We start from the raw sequence: 25282 nt of genomic DNA on the forward strand, positions 1-25282 counted from the left end.
CAGGTCCCTCTGAATGGCAGCACAGTCTTCTGGTGTGTTCGCCTCTCCTCCCAGTTTAGTATCATCAGCAAACTTGCTGAGGGTGCACTGTATCCCTTCATCCAGGTCACTGATGAGTAAGTTGACCAGGATTGGACCCAGTACTGACCCCTGGAGGATACCGCTAGCTACAGGCCTCCAACTGGACTCTGCACCATTCACCACAACCCTCTGAGCTCTGCCATCCAGCCAGTTCTCAATCCCCCTTGCTGTCCGCTAATCCAACCCACCCTTCCTGAGCTTACCTACGAGGATGTGATGGGAGACAGCATCCAAAGCCTTGCGGAAGTTCAGGTAGACAACCTCCACTGCTCTGCCCTCATCCACCCAGCCAGTCATTCCCTCAGAGAAGGCTACCAGACTGGTCAAGCATGATTTCCCTTTGGTGAATCCATGCTGACTCCTCCTGATCACCTGCTTGTCCTCCAGATGCTTAGTGAGGACCTCCAGGAGGAGCTGTTCCATCACCTTTCCAGGGCTGGAGGGGAGGCTGACAGGCCTGGAGTTTCCTGGCTCCTCCTGCTTGCCCTTTTTGAAGACTGGAGTGACAAATCACAGCATAGGAAATGCAGAAAAACAAACAAAACAAAAAATACTTTTATTTTAAAAGGCTATGATAAAACGTAGATAATTCATGGAAGAGAATGGTGAATCTAAGAACTCTTTTGATTTGATATTAGCAAGCAAATACAGTGGTTTTATGTGGTTCCAGAGGTTCACTTCTCCTTCATGTTATTGCCTCACGAAGAAGAGACTAAACACAAAAGGAAGTTTTTTCATTTTGGTAGCAATTTTTAAAAGGAATATCTGCAGGCATTTGGGGTTTTCATGTTATGTCCCCAGGTTATGTGACCTGATATAAATCAGTCACTATTACAGCAATTGAAGTGGAAGAACACAGAAGAGGACCTTGTGGGTTACATAGTAGTCTGTACTCTACAGCTTTTATTTCTTTATATTGTATTGTGAGCTTATTAAGCAGTGACTGGGCAGGTGGCTTCCGTGTTTCCCCTTTACTCTTATTCAGTGAAGGATTGTTTGGGATGTGGGTGATTACCTCCATGATGACGATCACAAAGGAGTAGTGATTCTTTTATTCTGGAGCCATTGTAATAAATTTTTTTTGAGAGATAGCTAGGCAAATGAAAATGGAGAAAAAAAGGGGGAGCGTGCTGGCATTCTTGTTAATGTCCACCTAATTTTGAATTATTGGAGCACTGGCGTACAAAAACGCATTTTTTTTTTTAAATATACATCTATCAAAGTAATGACAGGTATAAACACCATGCAAAACATGTCTTTTGTATTTGATATGAGAAGGATAATTGATCAAATAAATAAAACATAAGTACATTAAGTATTCTGATTTCTTTTGTTGTTTGGTCCTCTATTCTGAACCCTGTGGGATTCATCTCATCTTGCAGTGGGATAAATTGAGATATTTATACTTGTCTTTTTCCTCTCTCTTTTCTCTCTCAATCTATCTTGAACAATGCTTATACTGAGTCAATTTAAGACGACTACTAATCAGAAAAGCTGGAAACCTTAGCTAGAGTTTCTCAGAGGCTAACATGCTTTCTATTTTAGCCTATGCTAAAAGACAAAAGAAATAGGTAATTCATTTCACTCTTTGTGACATTGGCAAGACAGGATTTACTAGTTGCATATGAGAGTTGTGCAGGAACATTGGAGGAGAAGAAGAGAGGAGACCTATTTTGATGTCAGAAGACAATGAAAGGGCTCATTTTTGTTGGGGGTTTTCTTTCCATATTTTTTCTCTTTCCTATTTTGAGTACGTAGCTGTTCCCATTAGTTTTAAGAGGAAAGGCACGTTTCTGAGGTGCAAGCTAGCAGCTTTCACAATGCTCTTTTTGTGGTAGGCTTAAGGAACCACAAAATATGCCAGAGACCTGGGGAGATTTACTCAGGTGAAATACTAAGCTGAATGGCAAGGAGGAATTGCACATATTCTCCTAAGCACACGTAGCTTCCATAGCTTCAATGGTCAGAATAGCGTGCTGTGTCTTCTTGTGCTCTCTTGATCTGTTTTGAGGATAAAAATGGGCAATGTGGGCTTATTTGCTTCCCATCTCCTACTTATAACCTGTGCCAGGAAGGTAGAATTGCAGAAGACCCTTCTTTATCAGAGTAAAAAGGAGCTAAATTTCTAGCATAAACAATTGTACAGACAGAATAAATGCAAACAAAAATCCACTTCTCTCTCCTTTCCTTCCTTAAGAAAAGGTATTTAATTTTTTTACAGTTTACAAAATTATATCTGATTAATAATGAGGTGAAGATTGTTCTCCAGTTCCATTTCACTACTACTTTTTCCAAATCTGTCCCTTATTGAAAGTTGTACCAATGTTCATCACTTGCACTTTGCCCTTGCTCTAGACTTGTATTCTTATGGATAAATCGTGTCGACCCCCTTACTGCCTTCTCATCTAGCCAGACCAAGTTTCTGTGGAGTCACTTTACAGTTTAATTGAAAGATCAATTATTTTAATCATCAAACATTGAAGGGGAAAAAAAGTAAAGGAGAGATGAGAAATTCAAACGTGGTAACACAGTTATCTTACATTTGACCCTACCAAGACATGCTGACTGGTTGCTTTGTTGTAGGGCTATTTCAAAACCAGAGAGATTTAGCGGAGACAATGTAATCTACAAGCCACCAGGGGTAAGTCTAAGTATTTTATTCTGCTTATTCTTGTTATATATGAATATGAACTAATGGGGACTATATTCAAACCATTCAGTATGTTACTGCATTTGAAATCCAAATTTTATTTCATCACTAATATTCTGAGAAATAGTTAGGGTCATAGGCACTAGTGTTTCTGAGTCAGTGGAACGAAGATCTCGGTCTCATTTGTTTTCTAAGTGTACAAAACCTAAATCTGTCATTTTAAATTTTACTCTCTAGAAATTGTTTTTTTCCTAGAAACACAGTCAACATATCAGTTATTTAGATATTTTGTGTTCTGTGAATATCTTATACTGTGAAGTTCACTAGCTGGTACACCTTATTTTTCTCAAAGCAAGTGACAGGTACTAGGGCTCTTCTGACTATCATTTGCCTGTCTTACATGGCTTAGCCTACTTGGGGCTAAGAGTTGTTCTCGTCATAGAAATATTTAGTAAAATTAACTGCATGTTAACTATATCTCATGCACATAGTTTTACTTGAGAAAATCCAGTACAGAAGAAATTTTTAAGACTTTCTAGGAATTTAATAATAATCTGAGCATATGGTCCTCTTTCAAATTTAATGTATAAAAAGAGCTATTTACAAAAAAAGAAAAAAAAAAAACTGAGGGGAAATGGAGTTTCAAGCCGCCTTCTGTGAAGACAGAATTTATCAGGTTACCTAGTTTATATGGGCATTTCCTAATTGAGGTGTATTTAATCATGGCCCTGCTTCACCTGGTGTTAACCAAGACTGTAATTACGTTAAAGATGGCAGCACTGATTTCTGAGTTCAATTTTCTAGTAAACAAAGAAAAAATATTATTTATTCCTATCTCTCTGAGAAAGCAAGTGTGAAGTACCAGTTTCAAGTCCTGTAGCACTTAGGGTGAGTCTTCGTAAGTATCAGCATGGAAGAGCTTAGGTTCTATCTGCATGCAGTTTTTCTTAATGATTTTTTTAAGGATGGAGTAACTGCTTTTCTACCTGATGAAGTCTAAATAGCATTTGTTCTAATCACTCTTACTTCAGAAGCAAAATATCTTTTCAATTCTTCTTAAATTGTCTTAGAAAGTGAGTTGATTATATGAGAGATCATTTATTTGCCCCTTGTACTTTTGTAAGGTAGTTCATAGAAATGGTGCATGCACAACCACTGAATGTTGTAAGAGTGGCCTTCCGCATTTATGTAAATATTGTCACCTGTATGTCAGGTAGATAGTCTTATTTGTTGGTAGTGTCATTTTTATCGTTTCTCAGCTAGTGTCTTTTTTCCTTTCAACAGGAAAATGCTCCAGATATGGTGTATTTAGGCTCTCTAACCAATTTTGATTTGGTTTATGCATGGACACAAGATAAATGTGTACCTCTAGTTCGAGAAATTACATTTGAAAATGGGGAGGTAAGAATTTTTTTTTTCTACCATTCTACTTTTGGGGGAGAGGGAGTTCCCCACAAAACCAAACTATCTCTTTCAAGGTAGTCAATCGATGGCAAAAAACTTCCTGTATGCTTTGCATTTTACAGAAAATAGCTGTAATCCAGTATTTTTTCATTGTATTGGAGCTTTTAGGTTAGACTAGAAGCTCACTGGAAGCAGATTTGTAGTAGTTTCATACCGTACCAGAGTAAAAGATTATAATCATGCATATAGCTCTTATCAGAAGAATCTGAAGATTTGCAGAGTGTGGACACTTTGAAATGTAAGAATACGTGCATGTGTGAAGGCACATGTGAGTGTACCCCCACATATGGGGTAGATTGTAGTATTCATCTAAAATAAGGAAATGATATTATTTGGGCAGAGGTTATGACTAAATGCTGATTTGTTTTAAAATCAATAGAGAAATGTTGCTCGAGTGCTTTTTGCATATGATGTTAGGAGCTTGAAAAAATATTTCTAGTCAGAGTAGAAAATACCCATATCAAAATATCTGTGACAGTTCAAAAGAAGAAAACAGTTGTGGACTACTGTTCAGTAAGCTTTTAAAATTTAAGGTTAATGGTAGAAAAATATTAATATATTGGCCACTTCCAAAGTATTATCTAATAAATAAATATATGGAGTGGTGGTTGACCAGCTGCATTCACGTCTGTGAATTCTATTAAAAATCATATTATTTTTGTTAAGCACTGTGTTTAAGCACTGGTGCGTTCTTGATCTTTTTAGTTTCATATCTTCTTTGCCTAGGGTTTCTTCTTTTAGCTGTAATTCATAAGACGGAATTTGGGGGGATTCCTTTAAACCTCTTTTTTTCTTTTCACTGCCCTTATTTTCTCTGAGTGCTTCTCTTTCTTCTTTTGTTACTTGTTCCTCTGCTTCGTCCATTTCCAGCTCCAATGTATAAATTATTTGTAAGATATCCAGCAGAAAAGAAACCAATCAGCAAGTTCACAGTAACTCGGAAGGAGTGTTTGTAAATAGCCACAGCGTCTGTTTAAAAACTGTGGTGGGGTTTGTAACAGCTTGCAGTCGATTGTTCCCACTGGATTGGGAAACAAAGAACCAATCATCTGACAGAAGAATCGGCTGTTCGTTCTCAATTTACAGCCCCCCCGCCCCCCCGAATATTTGCAACCCGCGCCCCCACAAACTTACAAACAACCCAGAGCTTTTAACGCTCGGTCCTGCGTGTACGGTGTATAAAACGCTGCTGTTCTAGGCGCACAGAACGCATTTGAGGTAACAAAGGGAGGGATAGGATGGGGGGAACAAAATGGGTTGAGTACAATCGTCTAGACAACACTGCCAAGTTTTATTGGAAAGTTCTGTTAGTTAAACAATTTTTTATTCTTCATTTGCATCTCAATATGTTAAAAGATGCCACTTGTCAACATTTTTAGAACTGCACGATCGGTTTTGAGTGTACTTTTCCCATGGTGAGATTGGATCCTGAGCCTTAGAAGCCGAGGTTCATCACTGTCAGTTTGTCTCACGTTGCATCCTGATTTTTCTGGTGGTTCTTGTAAGCTTCTGTTCCTGTGTGCTCAGGAGATATTTACAATCCCAAGTTGTTCCAACTTGACGTTTTGCCTAGCAACGTTTGTTTTAAAATTTCACTGTTGCCAGTAACCAAACAAATGTAAACGTGCCAAAACAGAGATACTTCTGCCTGCTGAAATTGTATAGGATTTAAAAAGACTCTTCATGTGCACTGCACAATACTACAGGGTAGAAACGTGAAGTGCTGTGACTCTTAAGCTGCGTTTTTGATACTAGAATACTGTATAAATAAGATGAAGACAAAAATTTCTAACACAAACTAAATTCAATTTAAAATTGAAGTTGGCCTCTGTAAACTACTTCCCCCCACCATTTTCTTTCTTACTTTTCATTATCTGGTACGTATGGAGAACAGGCTAGCCAGGACAATGCGGGATTTGAACAGAGTTCATCATTATGACTTTAGACAACACAACACATAGTTATTGAGCTCTTAAAATACGGTCTTCTATTTGAAATGACTGTCCCTTTTAGAGAGGTTCTTTGTCTTTAATGGAAGAAGGTTGTTGGGATCAGTAATATCTTTCAAAATAAGTCACTGTTTAACCTGTGCTTGGTTTGTTTAGTTTTCTTACGTGTTTTGTGTAACCTTCTTGCAGTGAATCATGTGGTGCAACTGTGGTGCTGAAATGTAAATTTTTGAAAGGGTAAAAAGTTTCACAAAGGTATATAGAAGAAATGTGGGAAGCTCTGATTCTGACAGAAAAATCTATTGATACTCTCAGTGCCAAAAAAGCCATAGTTTGGGGGGAGCAGTCCAAAGCAAATGAAATCGCTATTGCATTTGCCATGTGCTGATCGCTAAGACCTGCTATAATAGTTGGGGTGGAAAAGCAAACAAAGGAAGATAATTTACAGAAGCTAGTTATGGCCAAAACTACCAAGGCTTTGAAGGCACCTGTCCCGACAACCTGTTTAGAAATTAATCAGTTTCACAAGTGTTACTCACCGCGTGTGAGTTAAACTCTACAGCTATTGAAGCAGAGGTAGTCCTTTTAGCTGCTTTGCAAGCAAGAGTGGAGCTTTGAACACCCACGCTCTAGTAGAGGTTTTTTCCTCTGAAAACCTACCTCCTAAAAGTGGTGAAGAAATCTGTATAAAAATGAGAATGAGCAAATGTGATTAGTGATTGCTTTCAGGATAGATTGGGAAGCTTCAGTTTAGTCAAGACCACTGAAGTTATGAGGTTTTTTTTTTCTGAATCTGCCATTAAAAGACCAAGCTTTGTCTTAATTGAGCAGGCTTGCTTGCAAGGAGAGTGACAGCCATCTCATGTACACCCTGTAACTGGCTGCTTACTGGTATGAAAGCACTTCTTCCAACTTATTGCAAACTGAAAATATCTCAGGAAACTATTATGTTTGGTGGTCGAATGAATGAGTGCATCTTTCTCAAAAATCATAGTTTTTTTCTGATACAGAGTAGTATCAAAGTAATAGCAGCACTTGTTTGTACGCCAGTTATACAAATGAAAGTTGCCAAGGTTGTAGATAGTTGTTAGATGATAAATGATTATTTCTCTGACTCTCATAGGTTGAGTGAATGTTCAAAATTGCCCAACAATCACTTTTGGAGCAAGGAAATGTTTGTAGTTTTTAAATAAAACAAAAATCCTGAATAAAATAGTCAAGGAGTTCCTACATTTATCTGTCCACAGGAGTGCATTTTTATGAGGAACCAAAGCTTACTCGTCCAACAAAGGTTTTCATTTGTTCATCAATTTTAATAATATACTAACCTGTGAGTCTAATAAGGGTACTATATAGATGACTAATCAAGAGACTGTTATTGGCAAAAGAGCAGTACTTGACTGCAAGGGATGTGGCTCTGTCATTACTTCTGCCTTTATCCTTTAAAAAAAAAAAAAAAAGATGCTTATTCTTTGTGATATGCTAGGAAAATACCAACTTACAACATGAACCAAGCTAGTGCCAGGTCTAGTGTTTACACTCCGTTTTTCTTAGCTTTTAATACTGCGCTGTTTTAATACTGCTGTTTCCATCTCTGGCTGTTTCTTTGAGGAAGTTGTGGTTTCTCAAAACTGAGCTGTTTCTTTTGAACAAGTATTAAAATGCACATACATTCCTTCCCCAAATGTTGATAAGAAATACTTCAATTCTTTGAATTACTGTGTATGATTGTCAGGACATCTGCTGTGTGTCACCCAGGTATTTTAGATGACTGGTCAGCAGTTAAAAGTCTTTAATCCCGTTCTTTCCTCTGTCTTTAAAGCAGAGAACTCACTGAATATGAAAACTGCTGAAATCACTTAGATGTCCTTTAGAAATGGAAGCAATGAGAATTGTTTTTTGTTTTCTGTGCAGGAATTGACAGAAGAAGGCCTTCCTTTTCTCATTCTTTTCCATATGAAAGATGACTTGGAGAGTTTAGAGAAATTCCAACAGGAGGTTGCACGACAGTTAATAAGTGAAAAGGGTTTGTAGCAACTTCTTACTGTTTGATGTTTTTACTGATATAATTTTTTTTCAGGCAAATTCAGTAAAGTGGATATAAGGACCAAACAATTCTAGTTTTAAAGCTCTTGAGAGCAAAGGGCTTTTGACAATGAGGGCTGACTCCTCTGGAAATGATTAAAATAGAAACCAAATATTTTAGTAAGTAAACATTTCAGAAATCCTTCTCATCTAAATGAGTTCATACAATTTGAGAGGTCATTCAGTTTGTATTGTGGGCAGAAGCATTTGCAGAAAACCTGTTACTTTGGGCTTAACTATTTAAGTAATTTTTAAAATTTTGCATGCTTTAATATCTATGTAATATCTCCACCTTTGTAATATTTATGAAAGTATTTAGGTTTTCATGATAAATCTTAACATGGATTTTGTCCGTGCTCGCAATTTAAGGTACGATAAACTTCCTCCATGCTGACTGTGACAAATTCAGGCACCCACTCCTCCACATTCAGAAGACTCCAGCAGACTGCCCTGTTATTGCCATTGATAGCTTTAGGCACATGTATGTCTTTCCTGACTTCAGTGACCTGTCGTAAGTACTCTTCCTTCCCTCCTCCCCCCCCCCCCGCCCCGCACTTTTTATTGAGAAGAACAAAGGAAAACACGTGTGCTTATATTTTAAACAGTGCGGTTACAGGAAGATGAATAAATCTGGGGTACGTAAGGCTACCTATGTATAGTTTGGTGTCAGAGCCCTAAGGCAACATAAATTGGTGTGAAGTCTTTAAGTGGAGTTGCATTACTTTATACTAAAAGAGAATCTCACATCAAGTCTTTACATGCTGCTGCTATTTTGATTCGAAACTTTGCTGTTTTCATAGTAGTTAAGTATTTGGAGCCTGACATGGTATTTTTAGTGGTGATGTAAAAATACCAACTTTAAAAGCTTTAGAGTTTCATATAGAATGTTGAACTGCTGTGTTATGCAATGAGTATTGTAAAATAGACTGTGAAAGAATCCCCGAGCTGCTGGTTTGGTTTTTCCTGCTGTGCAGTTCCAACCTTCCTGCATTAGTCTGACCCTGGTCCACTGGTAGAGAAATCCTTGTGGCGCGAGTTTCTCAAGTTTTCTGAGCTCAGAGTGGAACATGGCTGTGTATTATCTGTGAGGATTTTCGGTGAAATACCACTTTGATAATCCCTCTTTACGTCAGCCTGTCTCTGTATATTGCACTGCCACGAAAGCAGTGATAGGAGGTAGATATTCATGGTTCATTTGAGGAGTGAAGAGGCGTGAACGTTATCTTCAGGGATGATCAGCATGAAACAAACCTTTTGTCTTGTATACAGGCCATGTGTTAAGCTTTATTTTTCCTCTCTCGAAGGAGATACCAGCCGATACGCTGCATGTTAAATCCAGGTTAGAAGTCTAGACTTTAAGGCTTTAATTCTGCCCCATACATACTTTTAAAAACTCAGGGTATTTTCTTATGGTTTGTTTGGGTCAGAGCCAAGAGTTCAAAGCCCAGACTGAACACTCAATGTGAACATAATCCCGTGTCTCAGTGTGCCATTCTAGCAGGCGTTTTTCTGTCTGAAGTGGCAGGAGGATTCACACCTAGCTTTTCCTCTGTAATTCTCCACAGGCTTATTCTTAAAGTGCAGTCTGTCAGTGTTGGATCTGTAGTGGTGTTTTTGAACATTTAAAACTATGCACGTTGAAATTTGGAAAGTGACTATTTTTTCCCCCCTTTGTATTTCTTGGGAAGAAGGTTATGTTCACTGCACATGTCAGTGGGATTTCTGCTTATGAAACAGTCCAAAAAATAAATTAATACCTCTTATAAGTGTAATACAGGTTTTTAGTTTAGACTTTCATGCTATGTTTTTTTTTTTTTTACACGTGTTATGCTATTTCTATGATACGCTATCAAGAAATAGCCGCTAGCTTGATTGTACACCAGTTCTTACATGCAAATAAAAGAGGAGAGAGATGTAAGGATTGTAGACAGTTGTTTAATGGTAAACAATTATTCAACCTGGCTTCAGGAGACTGCGATGAAATTTAGAAGTACCTAACTGATAGTTTGGAAACAGGGGTGTTTTTTGCTCATGAGGTGGTATTCTTTTTTTGGTTTGTAGGTTGTGTTTGAGGGGTTTCTTTATAAATAGGTAAAATCTAATAATTATGAAACTTTTGTACCCCTCTAAGGATTTCTGCCATTCAAGTATATTTTCCAGATGCTTTGTTTCCAAGCCGGCCGCTGACATTCTCATCTTGAAATCTCACTGCCATCGGCAGCCAGTAGGGTTTGGACACTGTGCTTTCAGAATGGCCTGTTAAGATTTCCTCAACTTGCAGTGTTGCTGTTTTCTGTAGGGAGCGTTCTTTATGGAGAATAGCCACTTCCAAGGCAAATTAGATCAGCACGGAATATTTTGTCCCTAAACTTTGGCCATCCAGCCCTATTCAGTCTGCTGTTTCCAGGTTGAAAATGATAGCAAGAACTGTTCAACAGATCTATCGTAGCTTTTCAGAGAGAATTGGCTGAGCTGCAAGAGGCTTTAGGGGTCCCCATCTTTGTAAAATTCAGCTACACTGAAATGTTAATAAAAGGTTAAGCATTGCAAGCACAGTTGTGTGGGCTTTTTGGTTTGTGTGCGTGTATGTGTTTTAGTTTTTTATTTCTTTATTTATTTATTTAAACTGCTCCTTCACAGTCATGTATTCCTCCTCTGGTGACCTCACCCACTTAGCAAGGAGAGAAATGACTTTTTTGCAGCTTCCCTCCCCGAGCTTCCTGGTGGTGCATAACAGATAGGGCCTCCTTGCATAAAGAACGATCCAAGTGGCTCAGTAACACATGACATTTCTTCCTGCTTCAGGTGACTGTTCTAGGAAACATCAAATGCCTTTATTGTATTAGGAGAGAAGAAGGTGGATGGGTGTGTCTCTTGCAGTGTGGCTGACCTTTAGGAGTCTAGACCAGGGCAAGGAGCACAAGCTTAAAGAGAGGAGCAGTGATTCTGCTGTCCCTAGAATTGAATATTAATCTCCTTATCCACATTAGTACAATTCCTGATCCTGTTTGGAAAGGGAAGAAGGCCCTTAATACTGACTGTATACCACTGTGTACCACTGTAATATGTACGTGCACCACAGTAATACTGATTAGATACAGTTATGGACATTAGTGTAGTGATACCCTCTGATTCAGCATTATACTATTTTTTTTATCCATTAGGTTCTATAATGATTTGTAGTACTGCTGTTTACAAGTCTGGCCTCACTGTATACCTTTCCCCTAAATGTAATAATTGGCCTAATAAAAGACTCCCTACAAAACCTGCCTCCTTATTCATAAATTATTTTTTGATTGCATGCATGGTGCTCACATTAGTTTTTAATCTCATCTTTAATAGTTATTAGATCAACCCTTCATTTTAAGCTTTGTAGTTTATTTGACATTTCACAGATAAAATTGGATGCTGCAGTTTAGCGTATTTGCTGTGGGTGACAGTAGATGATCTCAGATGAGATTTAAACTGATATCTTCTTAATGTTTATCTCTAGTGTATATGCAGTTACTCAGGCACTAGAGAACCTTTCAAAGATGTTTTGTCAATACTGCTACCCGACCGTCATTTGTATTTGTAAACTGTGCATTTGGAACCCGCTGTTCTCTCTCTTACATTATGGTTAGTGGGGAGCTGAAGTGAGTATACAATGAAGTTATTGGCTAGTACAACTCTGTGGGAGTTATTGAAATGATGAAATACTTGCTGTGTTCTCAGGAGACAGTGGAAAGAAAAAGAAGCTGGTAGGATACCTTAATAAACCTTCCATCCATTTGCCTTTCTGTCCTATATTAATCACTTAAAAGTGGACATACTAAGCCTGATGAACAGAAGTTGCCTCCTCTAAACAGTATTTTAAATCTTCTGAGTTTCGGGGTCTTAATTTGTAATAAACTTGTGGGTATTCTTGTTTGGTTTGTTCCAGAGTTCCAGGTAAACTGAAGCAATTTGTACTAGACTTGCATTCTGGAAAATTGCATAGAGAGTTTCATCATGGTCCTGATCCAACTGATGTAGCACCTGGTCAGGTAAGGTTACAACAGATAAATTTAATTTGACTGTTTAATAAGGAAACATACACTACTTTCTTTATGAAAGTAATATTTTTTTAACATGTGTGTGATATATACATTTTAACATCAATTTCCTGAAAGAGAAATCTGTTTATAGAAACATAATGTTGCTACTTCTGCTTGGCTCCTTCTTTTAAAAAATTCTTTGGTTGAAGACAGGGAGAGCATTAGGGGAAGTGTAATTCATGTTTGCCTTGTGTAAGGGAGTAGCGTAAAAAAATTTATTTTCTCCACTGAGATCGAATAGCCATTTTTCTCACTTGAGCCCAAGATATATATTCATCATAGATGCACTACTTTTTTTTTTTTTTTCCTCTCTTCCCACAGCACCTCACTGTGAGAGGGTGCTTCTAAGGGGAAGCATGAATTGATTGAATGTTTTATTTATTTACTTGTAGCCACCAATCCGAGCAGGACATAGATTATTAGAGCATCAACAAAAGACTGATAAGCAGTAATAGGCACCTTGCTACTTTTATGAACGTGGTTAATAAGCAGCATTAATAGCAGTGGTCACAGGCCGCATCTGTCAGTTTAGATTCCTCTGTTTTCTGCTCCAGGGTTGTTCTACTCCATATGTCCATGCATGGAAGTCAGTCGCTACTGGGATCTCTTAAGGAGCATAACAACTAGATCCCTCTCCAGAGAAAACTTGGGAGCAGCTCAGTGCTTAATTTAATCCAATAGGCAGAAAAGAAGAGAGGACCTCACCACTCCCCGTTCTCTTTGCCCAGCCCAGTCTTCCAGCAATGGCTTAGCCTTGTATCTTCATGATGCATCCCTTGGCTCATACTCTTGGCATCATGCTGTAAAAGTGCAAAATGACAGACTGTCAGGCAGTCTTATAACCTCAGACCCTCTCTAAAGAAATACCTTTTAAAAAAAAAAATGTTTCCAACTGCTACATTGTCTGGGACTCAAAAGGCCATGTTGGTCCCAGAGGAGACCCTGTGCACTTGTATTGGGGTGCCTTGGGCTATCTCAGAACCCATGGGTCAGGGACAGAGAAGATTTATGGCTACAGGCTCATTTCCCTGGTTATGTGGCCCTGCTCAAAGTTAAAAGAATTAAAAGCATGAAAGCGCTGGAGAAGGAGAGCAGTAATACATTCTGAAGAGGTCTCTGAACAAGTGGCCACAGAGACCTGTGGATTACTGAGGTGAGGATTGTTCCAAGGGCTCCGCAGTGTGGATGTGGCCTCATGGTAGCTGCGTGGTTGTAAGTGACTGGCCTGGAGAAGATGAGTAGACAAGATCATCAGCAAGATCAGTGTCATTCCAGACACTGGAACATGCCCAGCTCCTTGCTGTTCTAACACTGTTCAAGTAAACACTTAACCTGGCTTCAGGTTTTCTCGGAGGAACTGACATTCGGGCTTATGTGCAGTGCTGACTTCTGTGTCAAGAAGAACCTTGCAGGAAGGGTTCGGTGTTTTGAAGCGGCAGTCACTGGAGACGAGGCAGATAGTCAGGCTGGTTGTATTGTGGAACAGGAGAGGCAGAGATCGCCTTGAGCAGTGAGAATGACTGCATTTGAATGTTGTGGTGAGTGGCTGTGAAAACGTGTCTCAGTATTGTCCCAGCAGTAATTCACTTCACTGGCAGCTCCTTGTGTTCCTTAGGAAATTACTGAACAACTTGACTTCAGGTCACCAGGAGGAACCACAGAAAATAGGGCTGAGTAATGCTGGAGACTAAAGCAGAGGCTAGTCAGCAGCTCTGAGCTGGATGGGAGTGCCCGAGAAAGAAATACTCTGAGACAACTGCTTGTGAAGGAAGCTTTGCCAAGGAGCAGAGTCCCTGTCAGTTGCCTGGATTCTGCTGCGTATTAGGGCACAGTCTGGTTGCCCAGAGTTGTAGACTTGCTCCTGTCTCTATTCTGACTTGAAATATGCATTACAATTCTAGTTACCTAGCTATGTTTACTTTCTCATCTTCATATGGCATCTTGCCATCTTGTGGAAGATGTATATGCCCCTATTATGGATATACTAGGCTTAAAATTATACTGGAAGCTGCTGTCTCAGGTCATGGATGTCTCTGAGTTGCACGTATTTTTTTATTATTTCCGCAGGAAAATAATTGAAAAATATTAAGTGTGTCACTAATGGTATTTTTTTCCTGGTACCTCAAAAACAAACATACAAACCAGAACACCTTCACATCAAGTGGCAGACAGACTTGAACAGATCTCCTACAGTGGGGTACACTTGACTAAAATGACTTGAAGTATTTCACTTGCACAGAAACTTGTGTGATAGCAGTTTCCTTTGTGAGATGTGCTAACAAAAGGCATGTCCTTAACTGAAGATGCTTAATTAATGTATGTGTGGATGGTATTCCATTTAAAAATTATAATGTGCCTTCAAAAAAAGTGCTCAGTTTGTGAGAAGGCTGGACATTCATGCAGTCATGCATAATTAACGTTAAAAGTCTTTTAATGAAGGCGATTGATTATTAAAATGAGTCTAACCAGCGATTTTACTGTTTGTTCTGTCTTTCAGCCCATTCAGGATTTAGCAAGCAGCCCACCAGAGAGTTCATTCCAGAAACTAGCACCCAGTGAACATAGATACACCTTATTGAGGGAAAAAGATGAACTTTAAAAACTTGAAATAATCTTGCAAGCCTTTCAGAGAGCAGCATTGACTTCTGTGTGGTGGAAATAGTAAACCTATATTTTCATAATTCTATGTGTATTTTTATTTTGAATAAACTGAAAAATAATTTTTTTTTTTCTCCCCAGGCTTGTAAATACGTTTGTTTGGTGGGTCACTCTGTACAGCATCTTTCACACAGTACGTTCCTAATGCTATAGTAAAATATCAGAGACCCATCCAGACTCTTGATCTAACTCTGTTCTGTAAAACTTTTATAATCCAAATGAAGGTATCCTTGCCAGAGACATGCTGTTAACTTGCACTATCCCATTAAATAGGACTTTTGGGTTGTTTTCTGTGTAACCTTGGTAGTATGTGCTTTTTTTCTTCCTCTTCATGTGAACAGTTATCCTGGTAATCTATTTCTTTGTCACATTTTTCTCCAACTTAAGAGGGTCTATTCTGGATACTTGGGAGGGGAATAAATTAAAGTTTTACAGAATCTCGTGTGGTGCTTTACTGGATCTAAATTTCTAAGCTATTTAAACAAGTCTGACTTAAAATATCAAGAGAAGGAAGGAAATCCTAATGATGTAGCTGTATCTTTAACGATAGGGCTGTATTGACCGGCACTGATGTCCTTGGACTCTTTAAGATTATTATATGCACAATTGTGTTAAAAGAACATGACTGTTACCCTTCAAAGTAGGAGAGCACTAGAGCTAGACTGCCAACTTAGTTTTGTCAGTCTTAAATTGATCTGTATTTACAAGTGTTACAATGGTCATCTTCCTTTGGGGCCCTTGCCTTGCCGGCAGCCGTTTACTTACCAAGCAGCCATTCCAAATTTATTACCCTTGTAACGCTTGTAGTGTGACTTATGTCATATTTACTGCATGTTCTTTGAATTCTGCTCTGAAGAAGGAATTACTACTTTCCTTGTTTTTCTGTTGTGCATAACAACAGAATATAAGCATTCTTGAAGAATCTTTAAGCTGCTTGAGAACACTGCTGAGACATGCTGAGATGAACACATGCATATTTTTCCATCTTACACTTCCTGTTAATGTTGGGAGCGTTGTTATCGAGACTAATAACTAGTTTTGGATTTGTACAGTACTTGATTACAAGTGTCTAGGTCCATGACTTGCTTTGTCCATGACATTACAAAATTTTGTTTACGAGTACAGTTTTTTTGGTCTTGTTTTATGATTCTCCATTTTGGAGCTCACATAAGGTGCTTAAAAGCCAGATCTTCTCTTTCTGTCCCCTTCTCCATCTCATGCCAAATCAGGCGTTTGGGCAGCTGAACCATATCCCTTCTCAGTTTGAATCCAAAGATGTGAACTGGGTAGGGTTTTGAGGCTGCCATTTGGTATCTGTAGGTGCTGCAGATTTTTTGGAGTTGTTCAGACACCTGAAATTTTTAGTCAGTTTCTGCATGTGCCCCAGAATAACTGATCTCAATCCTTTGAGGTCCCTGGTTTTGGGATCCTTATTTACGAATGCTGCTTGGTGGAAGCATCCAAACTTGCCCTTCTGGAGAGTGATCCTACCGCATTATACAATGCGGTATAATGCAGTCCAGTGGCTGGTGCGTTCATCTGGAAAGTGAGAGATGTGCCTCCCCATTTCTTACTCCAAGCATGCTTTTCTCAGTAAGGACTTATTCCCAGAGCGTTGGCATCCGAGCACTAGGTAGGCAATTAGACATAATAGGTATATGATAGTTATGCATTCAAGTCATTTCATGTTGTGTATTTGCTGGAATTGGACCTGATTCTGCTGGGTTCTTGCTGACTGTTGACTGGGATGTCCTGACTTTTAAGTTGTTTTCTGTTTGCAAGCAGAAGGTTGAATAGCTGAAGTCTAGTTATGCCTGATGTGGTTTGGAGTATCACTCAAATTTTTGAAGTGTCTGATGACACAAAGAATTTGCATGGAGAGCAAGTGTGTTATGCTGTCCAAAATGGAAGATGTGTTTCAAATTCAGCTCTTGAACTCGGGGGGGGGGGGGGGGGGGAGGTTTGTTTGTTTGTTTGTTTGTTTTTTACATCAGTGGTCTTAACCACTGGCTGCTCAGCTAGCAACTACCTTGAAAGCTTCTCAGGGCTTTCATGGGAAGCTGTTAGGCCATTAGTTTGTTCCCAGTATGGAACAAAAATGTTCCAAACCCTCATTCTAGTTCAAGATAAGAAGTCAATTTTTGAGCTAGCATATGTTTGAGTTACCAGACGCATGCGACATTTTAGGAACTTATGTCAATTTCAGTCTATGTAAATATTTCAATAGCTGAAGCATGTGTTTGGTAACTGAATGTAGGATTCTTAAATCTTAGTAATAAAATAATTTTAATAATATAAAATTTGAGAGGCATTGATTTTTTTTTTAGATGTCAAAAGGAAATAACACTCTAAATAAACACTACAAACCATCTGATAGGGAAAAGCTTTTATTTCGTCTGAAAGAACTATGTATATCTCATATATCTTCTGACTAACATCCCTAGCAATTTAAATGCTAGTTTGGTTATTCAGATGCCCATATTTCCTTAAATATGTAAATAACCTATCTATTTTAAAAAAAGCATAGTTTAAATAAAACCATCCAAAAACATTGTATACACGCTAAACTTGGAAATTGCTTCCTTAAAGATGTAAGTAAGAAGAACAATTTTTGTGCTAGACACTTCATAAAACAAACAAATACTAAGCTGACTCTGTGTAATTTGTGACAGTAATTCCATCTGTGAGCATCGATTGTCTTGGCTTTAGTCCAGCTTGGGGGAGAGGGTGGTGTCTGTAACGTCTCTGACATGGCTGCTGTCATTCAAATGCACAAAGGTATGTGCATAGAGTAGGAAAGCAGACACAACCTTTTAAAATCAAAGAATCAATCACAGTTTACAAAGATCATACTTTTTTCAATTTCTTCCTTAAATTAGAAATTATTGAGCAAAGGAATGAACAACCTCAGTATGCAGTTGTTACAAGCTCATTAAATGGGTGTAAGTCCAGAGCAGAAAAGAAAGTATTTTTTTGCATGACATGAGCAAATGAGCTGGATAACTCAAGTCATGTTTTCCACGCCAGCTGACTTTACAGATGTAGGCACTGTGGTTTTAACACATGCAGTTTTGACAATGTTAGTGATTACTTGTGAAAACTATTCTTGCCCACATTGCTTCCCTGAGCCTCAGCCCTACTTAAAATAGACAAGATGTTCTGACTGATAGCAATTTTGATCATATTTTTATTTTAAAAATACTAAGCAAGAACTGTTCAGAAAGATACTTATGCTGTAACAAGCAGTTGCTTGCAGTATATCCAGGCACAAAAAAAAAAATCATCTGCCATTAGCAGACAGTTATTTCCAACGATGATATCAAAAGTGTTGCTTAGAAGAGATCTCCTCTTGTTACAGTACGCTTTCCAATACAGCGTTCCCTGTTACAGCGTCTTATGCCTGCTCGGGAGTCCCATCACTGAGCACTGACCGATAGTTCACTCAAATACAACTGGGCTCAAGTATTATCTTGCAGGGCTCAGAAGAACTGATAATTAAAAAACTTCAAAAAGCAGTTTTCCAACCTGTATTTCCCTTTTCCCAAGCAGTAGCAGCAATAGTACAGGAACTGTCCTAGAAGGATGGAGGTAGGACCTTCTCATGATACAGAGTAAGATTATGTGAAAATGAGAACCCGTTAACACTCCTGTAATCCAAACAGAGAAGCTGCAGAAGTAAATGCATTCTTAAAAGGCAAAGTAAGGATGTAAACCGTGCGCACCACCTAAATAGGCTGCAGTTCCTGGCTCAAAATTCCACAGTTTAGCACTTAATCCTGTACAGCAGTTCTCATGACAAGGCTAGGAGCTGGGAACAGTCATGGAAATTGACTGTTCTCCAGGAGCAAGCCTGCAGTGTTTGTTTCTTAGGCTATTTCACTCCTAACTACACTTTGAACAAGATGGGTGTTTGCAATTAAAACCAAAAAAATTTGTAGCACCTGAAAAAGGGAAAAGCTGGTGCTGATCTCAGCTGACTGATGCAGACAGGTGCTGGGTATATGTGAGTTTTTTCACAATGCTGACCCTATGTTCTAACTCTTCTCATGACAGCAAATGCTTTCGTGTGCAGGTATAAACAGGTATAATCGTTTATACAAAGGGCTTTCGTGTGCAGTTATTGAACAGGTATAATCGTTTATACAAAGGGCTATATACAGGAGGAGGTTTGGAATACAAAAGAAATGAAAGTAAATCTTAAAAGTACTGCAAAGAAGAAAGATGGATGCGAGTTTATGCTCTCATCTTTGGAATCCTACAATAAACGCTCCAACTTCTGCGTGCCTTTCCTCAGGAAAACGTTACAGTTTTCCAAATGCCTTAGCACCTGTCATCCATCATTACAGCTGTGGGTATGCCTCGCCTAAGAATTTTATAAATAAAAGCCACCTACACAGTTCTCCAAGTTGCAGGATTGATGTTCCCTATCATATCTAAAAAGGAAAAGCCCCCTAAGTTCTGACATTACCATATCACGCACCCCCGAACATCAGTTCTGTTGTCAAAATTAACACAACTCAGCCTTGCCTGTCATCATCATGACTACTATTCTTCTGTTCCTAGTCATAAGGAAACTATACTTCAGTTGGATTTTTTGGCACTTTGGCGAGAAAGCTCTGGACAGCTGGAAGAGAACTGCTCAATCATTTTCTGTTTTCTTCTTTGTATCAATTTTCCACCTGTGAAACCTAAAATCCCACCACCAAGCGCAGCTGCAATTCCTGCCACTTTGAAGCCTGCGAGGAGACCAACAGGACCCCCCACCACTCCACCAATGATTGCACCTGCAACAGGCAGAGCTGCCAGCTTGTATTTTGCAGCCTGTAAAAGGAGGAGAAAGGGGGGGAAGGTTAGGATACTTGCCTGTGGTGATGTGCATTTTCCCCTCATTGCTCTTGGCAAAGACTTGAATGCTCAGTGATAAATAAACCTTACAAATTAGCTTTAAAAAAAAAGACGACTATTCCACAGGTATGACAGAACGGGCCACACACACACTTCAAAATTGAGCTCTCTCATGAATGTAGTTGGGAAACCAGGTCATTTTACGTATTACTCACTGACTATGTACACCATCTATTACCTACTCTACATCATTAGGTCAAGTGAGAAATTGAGAAAATGCTCAGACTTTTCAACAACGTGTCTCAGTCTAGGTTTGTGCGTTATTAGCAACTATCACTGACATACGTATACGTAGCATGGGATCGAAATTACATGTCATCATCAACCTGACAGTTCGTGCGCATTTGATTCCTGTGAGCCAACCACTGAATACTCTCTTTGCAGGTACGCCATTCAAAGTAGCATCAGAACAGCATAAAATGAGACATCAAGCAAACGTGTGTGTGTGTGTGTGTGTGTGTGTGTGTGTGTGTGTGTGTGTGTGTGTGTGTGTGCGTATATACACACACATATATAAAAAATATGAATGTATTTTCTAGTAGCCTGGATGTGATTGAAAATTACAAGCGAGATAGATTGATTTTTTTTTTCCCAGCTACCTATGTGTCTTTTCTTCCTCATTTCCTTAATTGCTGGCTCCCTCAGCATTAAAGACGGCAGATCAATTGGGTTAATACAGAGGATTGCTGGGAGGCAGAGTACCATTGATTCACCAGCAGGAGCAGATCCCTACCTTCCCTAAGTTTTTGGTTCCCTCTTCAACGTTCACAGCAGCACTGTTGACATGGTCTTCAATCCTGTCAATCTTCTCCTGCTGAGACTAGATGCAAAGGAATTATGAGTGAGGTAACCTGCTGGGAAGCAGCAGTGAGCCAATACACACCATTTTAATGCCTGTAATCAGGGCCCCACAGCCGCTTTCATCTGCTATGCACTGTAGCCATGCAGGCTTAATGGTGGTTCGTTAATAGTTTCTGATGAACCATGCTGAAACTACAAACTTACTTACTTGCAAAAAAAAAAAAAAAACCCTCACTATTAAATAATGACATGGTGTGAAGATTATACAATGTGTTGCTACAGTTAGAGAAAAGCAACCCTAAACACACGATTTCTAAATCTTTTTGTGGATAAATGAAATTGTGTTCCAAAGGGAAAAATAATCTGAACTACCACTTTTGTTTCCTGCTGTTTCATGTTCAAAAAAAAAAAACTATAACAAGCATTTATAAGATCAGTACTAACTACAACATACAAAGCTGCAGTGAGTGATTAGTGAGAAATCTAAATAGATGACACATTTAATTTGGACATTATAAACCCTCAACTTTACAAATATAATGCTGATTGATAATGCTGAAACTATACTTGCTATCACTTTGTGTTTTACTGTTGTGGGATGTGTACAAAAATGTTCCACACATTCTCAAAATGCAGCCATATTCCGCTGCAATCTCCCCCAGAGAACTCTCTCTCACTGGAACAGATGATGATACAAGTTTTTCTCTTTTATCTGTTTTTAATTTAATCTCAGCAGTTCCTAGGCTATTTTACATCACAAAACTATGAGATGGCCAATGTTCAGCTTAAAATAATACACATTCTGAACTTTTTCTTCTTCAGAAACTGATGAACCCAGTTATGGCATCTTCATTCACTAGCCATTCCTCATTGTTAAACACACCAGATACTCGCTATTGTATCTAATCATGGTTATGTATAAAATTCAGAAAGCCCTGTGAACAGGAGCTCCTCTCTTCTAGCTTCAGCTGCTAACATGCAGGCTATTGAGTAAAATTTTTGTAGTTCCTTTCTGGCCTAATGAAACTTGGTCATTTTTGGAGAGTGTGAATCAGCACAGATTCAGCACAGAGGCTAAAAGCTGCTCCTATTCCAAGTAACCTAAGATCACGGAGCTTAAATAACTCTCCTGAGAGATGAGAATTGTAGGTTTAAATCTCCTATGATATAGGAAGAAAGTAAACCTTCAGACTTAACCATGGATGAGGAAGATGCACAAGCCCTTTAAGCAGCCACATTTAATAAGAACAAAGAAAGGGCATGATGAAAAGTGAGGGAAACTTTCCTAGTATCCCCATGTGAGAGAGAGTTTAAAAAAAAAAAAAAAACCACCTGAGACAAGCACCTGAGAAACACCCACCTGTGCAAGAGAAGTTTCATCATCACTGCCATAGTTAGCAAATGTAAGAATGAATGGGCCTGGGTAGAGGTTTGGTCAGCAGTCCAAGGCTGCTGCCAAGGTTCAGCACGTGGCAAAGGAGGCCCTGCAAAGGGCACTGGTTAGCACAGCAGCAGTTTCTCTGGTGACAAGAACACGGAGCAACCACCAGCACTAGCGTTGAAATAGATTACTGCCGCCTCAGAAAATAACCTTGACAGAGCCTGAATCAAGAGGACTGCTACCAAGGTACTTGTAGCAGGAAGGCAGAGATGTAGAGAAGGAAGAGCATTAGTATTTGGGTTTTTTTCTTGCCAGAGTGGGCAGTGAAGTACCTTACACTAACAACTTCTGCATATTCCTCATGGTTACTACTTGAAAACCAAAAGAGAACCTTTCAGCTTACTGTCAGGCAATTTGACATAAACACCTTGTGCATCACCTATGACTTTGGAAAACAGTAAATGTATAGGCTTTGAAACTCTAAGTGTATTTACCATAGGCCCAAAATAGCAAAGACAGCACCTTTGTCCAGGCATTTCAGCTCATTGTGGGGAAACTGCTCTACCTCTAGTCAGTCACTGGCGTTTTCCTGATGTTCCTAACAGTGACTAAAATGCTGCAATCTCAATTTGCTTAATACTGGACTGAATCAATTCAATTAATATTATTCTGCTATTGTATCACAGCTATCAAGTGATACTAGCTCAGTCTGAGCTCAGATTAGGGACAGAAGTCTTGCTCATCTCTTTATTCCTCAACTTGGAGTTACCCGTTCACCCTGCTGTTGTACAAATCACCAGCTAAGATGGAGTGTAGAATTAATACTTACACTGACTAATAGAGAAAATTCAGTCACCAACTGGTTAAGCTGAATCAAGTCCTACAAATAAAAAAAACAAATGTTATTTCTTATTAGTTGCTAAAAACAAGAGCATCAAAATGGCAGTAGGAAAGTGCCGACATACCTCCTCTAAATTTTCCCATGACTCAGCTGCATTTTCATCCTGAGGTATTTCAGGAAGAGGGGAATACATCTGGCTTAAACTTTGGGAGCCATCCTTCCCTTCAGTGTTATATAAAGTTTCTGAATGAAAAACATGATGTTTGTAAGCAAATGAACTGGATCAGACTGCAGGGTGACATACGCTAGTTTTCTTGCTCTTAATGTTTCTCAAGGATATATTGATAGTTGACCTAATTCAAAGCCAAGCAACAGTCTTGAAAACTATTACGTAGGAAAAAATTCTCACAACATTACACAGCTTTTTAAAGTTATTTCCAAAGAAATTTACTCATTTCTACCAACATGCTTTCACAGTCAGTTCTGAAAATAAGATTAAATTATATTGCTGAATTCAAGGTCAGTTAATTAATTTTGTATCAGCTGAGCTTTAAAATTTTGCAGAAGAAAACAGAGCTTGGAATAAAAGCTTTTCATTTACATACGACACAAAAACACCGCACTTCCAAAACTGAACAGGCAATTATTCATTTTATGATTGATTATTATGCTACTAGTTTGATTTTCAGTCACTTAGGACAAAAAGAAGCTGAAAAAAAAAAAAAGGGTCTCAAAGTAAAAGCACTGAAAACTTGGTAACATGCCCCCAACATTAAATGCTGTGTCCAATTAGGTAAAGTTACTGTGAGGGTGGCAGACTTTTAAAACTCAACAGCGTAAAGGAGAGACTCTCAGTCACCTTCCTTTCTAAATCATCTGGGTCGACTAGAGAAGACAGGAAGAGAAGGGGCTGTGGAAAAAATGGGGAACAAAAGGCAGCAAGGCAAGATGGTGGGAAGCAGCTATGATGAACAGATGATATACACGTGCCTCCTCCAGTCCAAGAGCTCAGCCTTGAACCATTTTGGATATAATGGACAAGTATTTAATTACGGACAAGTAATTCAGAAGTAATAACAAACAAGTCTGGCTTGGCTTGTCACAGTAAAGATTAAGGAAAAGCCTGAGAGTATGAGAGGTAGGCCACAGCCCATATGTATGTAAATGATCATGTTCATTTAGACAATTTCCATTTCTCAAGAAGATGGCTACTTTAGTAGAACACTGATGTTTACTTCCACAGGAGAGCCAATGCAGGAGAAAGCTTAATATAAGGAAGATTGGTTAGATATGTCTAATAATATTAAAGTGTAAATATCACATTAAAATCTTCCTTAGGAACAACGAATATGCCAAGCTATTATAACAATATTACGTAACTGTTACTACAACAGATGCAAATCATGCAAAATAAAGAAAAATAATAATATTCAATAAAAAGCCTAATAATACAGTATGCTTGCTCATGGAATTAATTTAAGATAAAATAAAAAATATGATATATTTTGATAACATTTGGCAGTTTTTCAATATTTTTTCTTCAGCACCTCAAAAAACAGTAAGGATTAAATCTTACTATTCTAGGATCAACAGCAGAAGTCTCTTTAATGTCAATGAGGCCAATGATACTCAGCCATAATTATTAGGTGAGCAGAGTAGCTGAGTAACAAGGATGCGTTAAGTGATTCTGAATTTTATTTTGGGATTGTTGGATTGTCTTTCTAATCGTTTCTGCCCACCCTCCCCTAAAAGTCCAGACACTGACAGAACTTCAACTTCTACAATCATCTTCTATTCTTCCAGAACCTATTTTTGATCTATAATATATGATTAATTAATATTATACACTCAATTCCAAAATATCCCTCTCCCACTTTCTGCATAATTCATCATATATCCAAATGTAAGCATATATTCAAATTACAAAAAGCTCACTAAGCAAAACTGGACCCTTATATATGATGTTCCCTACTCTGGTCTGTCCTTAACAATCTACGCAGATCTACTGTGGAGAAGCGCACACCCCAAAAGACATAAATGATACTGAAGGCTTTGTATGACCTCTACACATTCAAGAGAACTTAAAATTGTAAGTGGGTTTACACTGTTATCATTCTCTGATAAGTAACAAACTAGTGAAAAAATTCTTCCCAAGAAAATTCCTTCCTCACTTCAGAAAAGTAACGTACTGAATAAGAAGGCTGGAGAAGGTAAAGTATCATCTGGGCTGAAACTAGGAGTACAACATTTATATTCAGAAGTTCATGTCTTATCAAGCCTAACACCATTTGTAATAGAACTGAGAATGAAAGGGGCTCCACCAGTTCACCTACAGCATCTCCACAGCAATGCAATAATATAAAACATCTTTACAGACTTTACACAACAGCT

General features: G+C 38.6%; 2 protein-coding genes across 6 annotated transcripts in view; one reads left to right on the top strand and one right to left on the bottom strand.

Annotated features, from left to right (window-relative positions):
* The window catches only part of ERP44 (endoplasmic reticulum protein 44), a 57265-nt gene extending 41865 nt beyond the window's left edge, over positions 1-15400 (top strand). Inside the window, exons 7-12 of the mRNA XM_068936347.1 lie at positions 2665-2722; positions 4016-4132; positions 8059-8170; positions 8599-8740; positions 12152-12254; positions 14803-15400. Coding sequence (XP_068792448.1) covers positions 2665-2722; positions 4016-4132; positions 8059-8170; positions 8599-8740; positions 12152-12254; positions 14803-14904 — 634 coding nt within the window. The 3' untranslated portion in view covers positions 14905-15400. The remainder of the gene's footprint in view (positions 1-2664; positions 2723-4015; positions 4133-8058; positions 8171-8598; positions 8741-12151; positions 12255-14802) is intronic.
* Positions 15401-17334: 1934 nt separating this feature from the next.
* STX17 (syntaxin 17) overlaps positions 17335-25282 on the bottom strand; it is a 51535-nt gene continuing 43587 nt past the window's right edge. For all 5 annotated transcript variants that reach the window (XM_068936350.1, XM_068936352.1, XM_068936348.1 and 2 more), the window contains 4 exons: positions 23016-23134; positions 22880-22930; positions 20602-20688; positions 17335-19784 (listed from right to left, as the gene is read on the bottom strand). In XM_068936350.1, the coding sequence (XP_068792451.1) occupies positions 19545-19784; positions 20602-20688; positions 22880-22930; positions 23016-23134 (497 nt within the window). In that variant the 3' untranslated portion in view covers positions 17335-19544. The remainder of the gene's footprint in view (positions 19785-20601; positions 20689-22879; positions 22931-23015; positions 23135-25282) is intronic.

The sequence above is a fragment of the Struthio camelus genome, chromosome 2, assembly GCF_040807025.1.
Source record: "Struthio camelus isolate bStrCam1 chromosome 2, bStrCam1.hap1, whole genome shotgun sequence".
Classification (NCBI taxonomy): domain Eukaryota; kingdom Metazoa; phylum Chordata; class Aves; order Struthioniformes; family Struthionidae; genus Struthio; species Struthio camelus.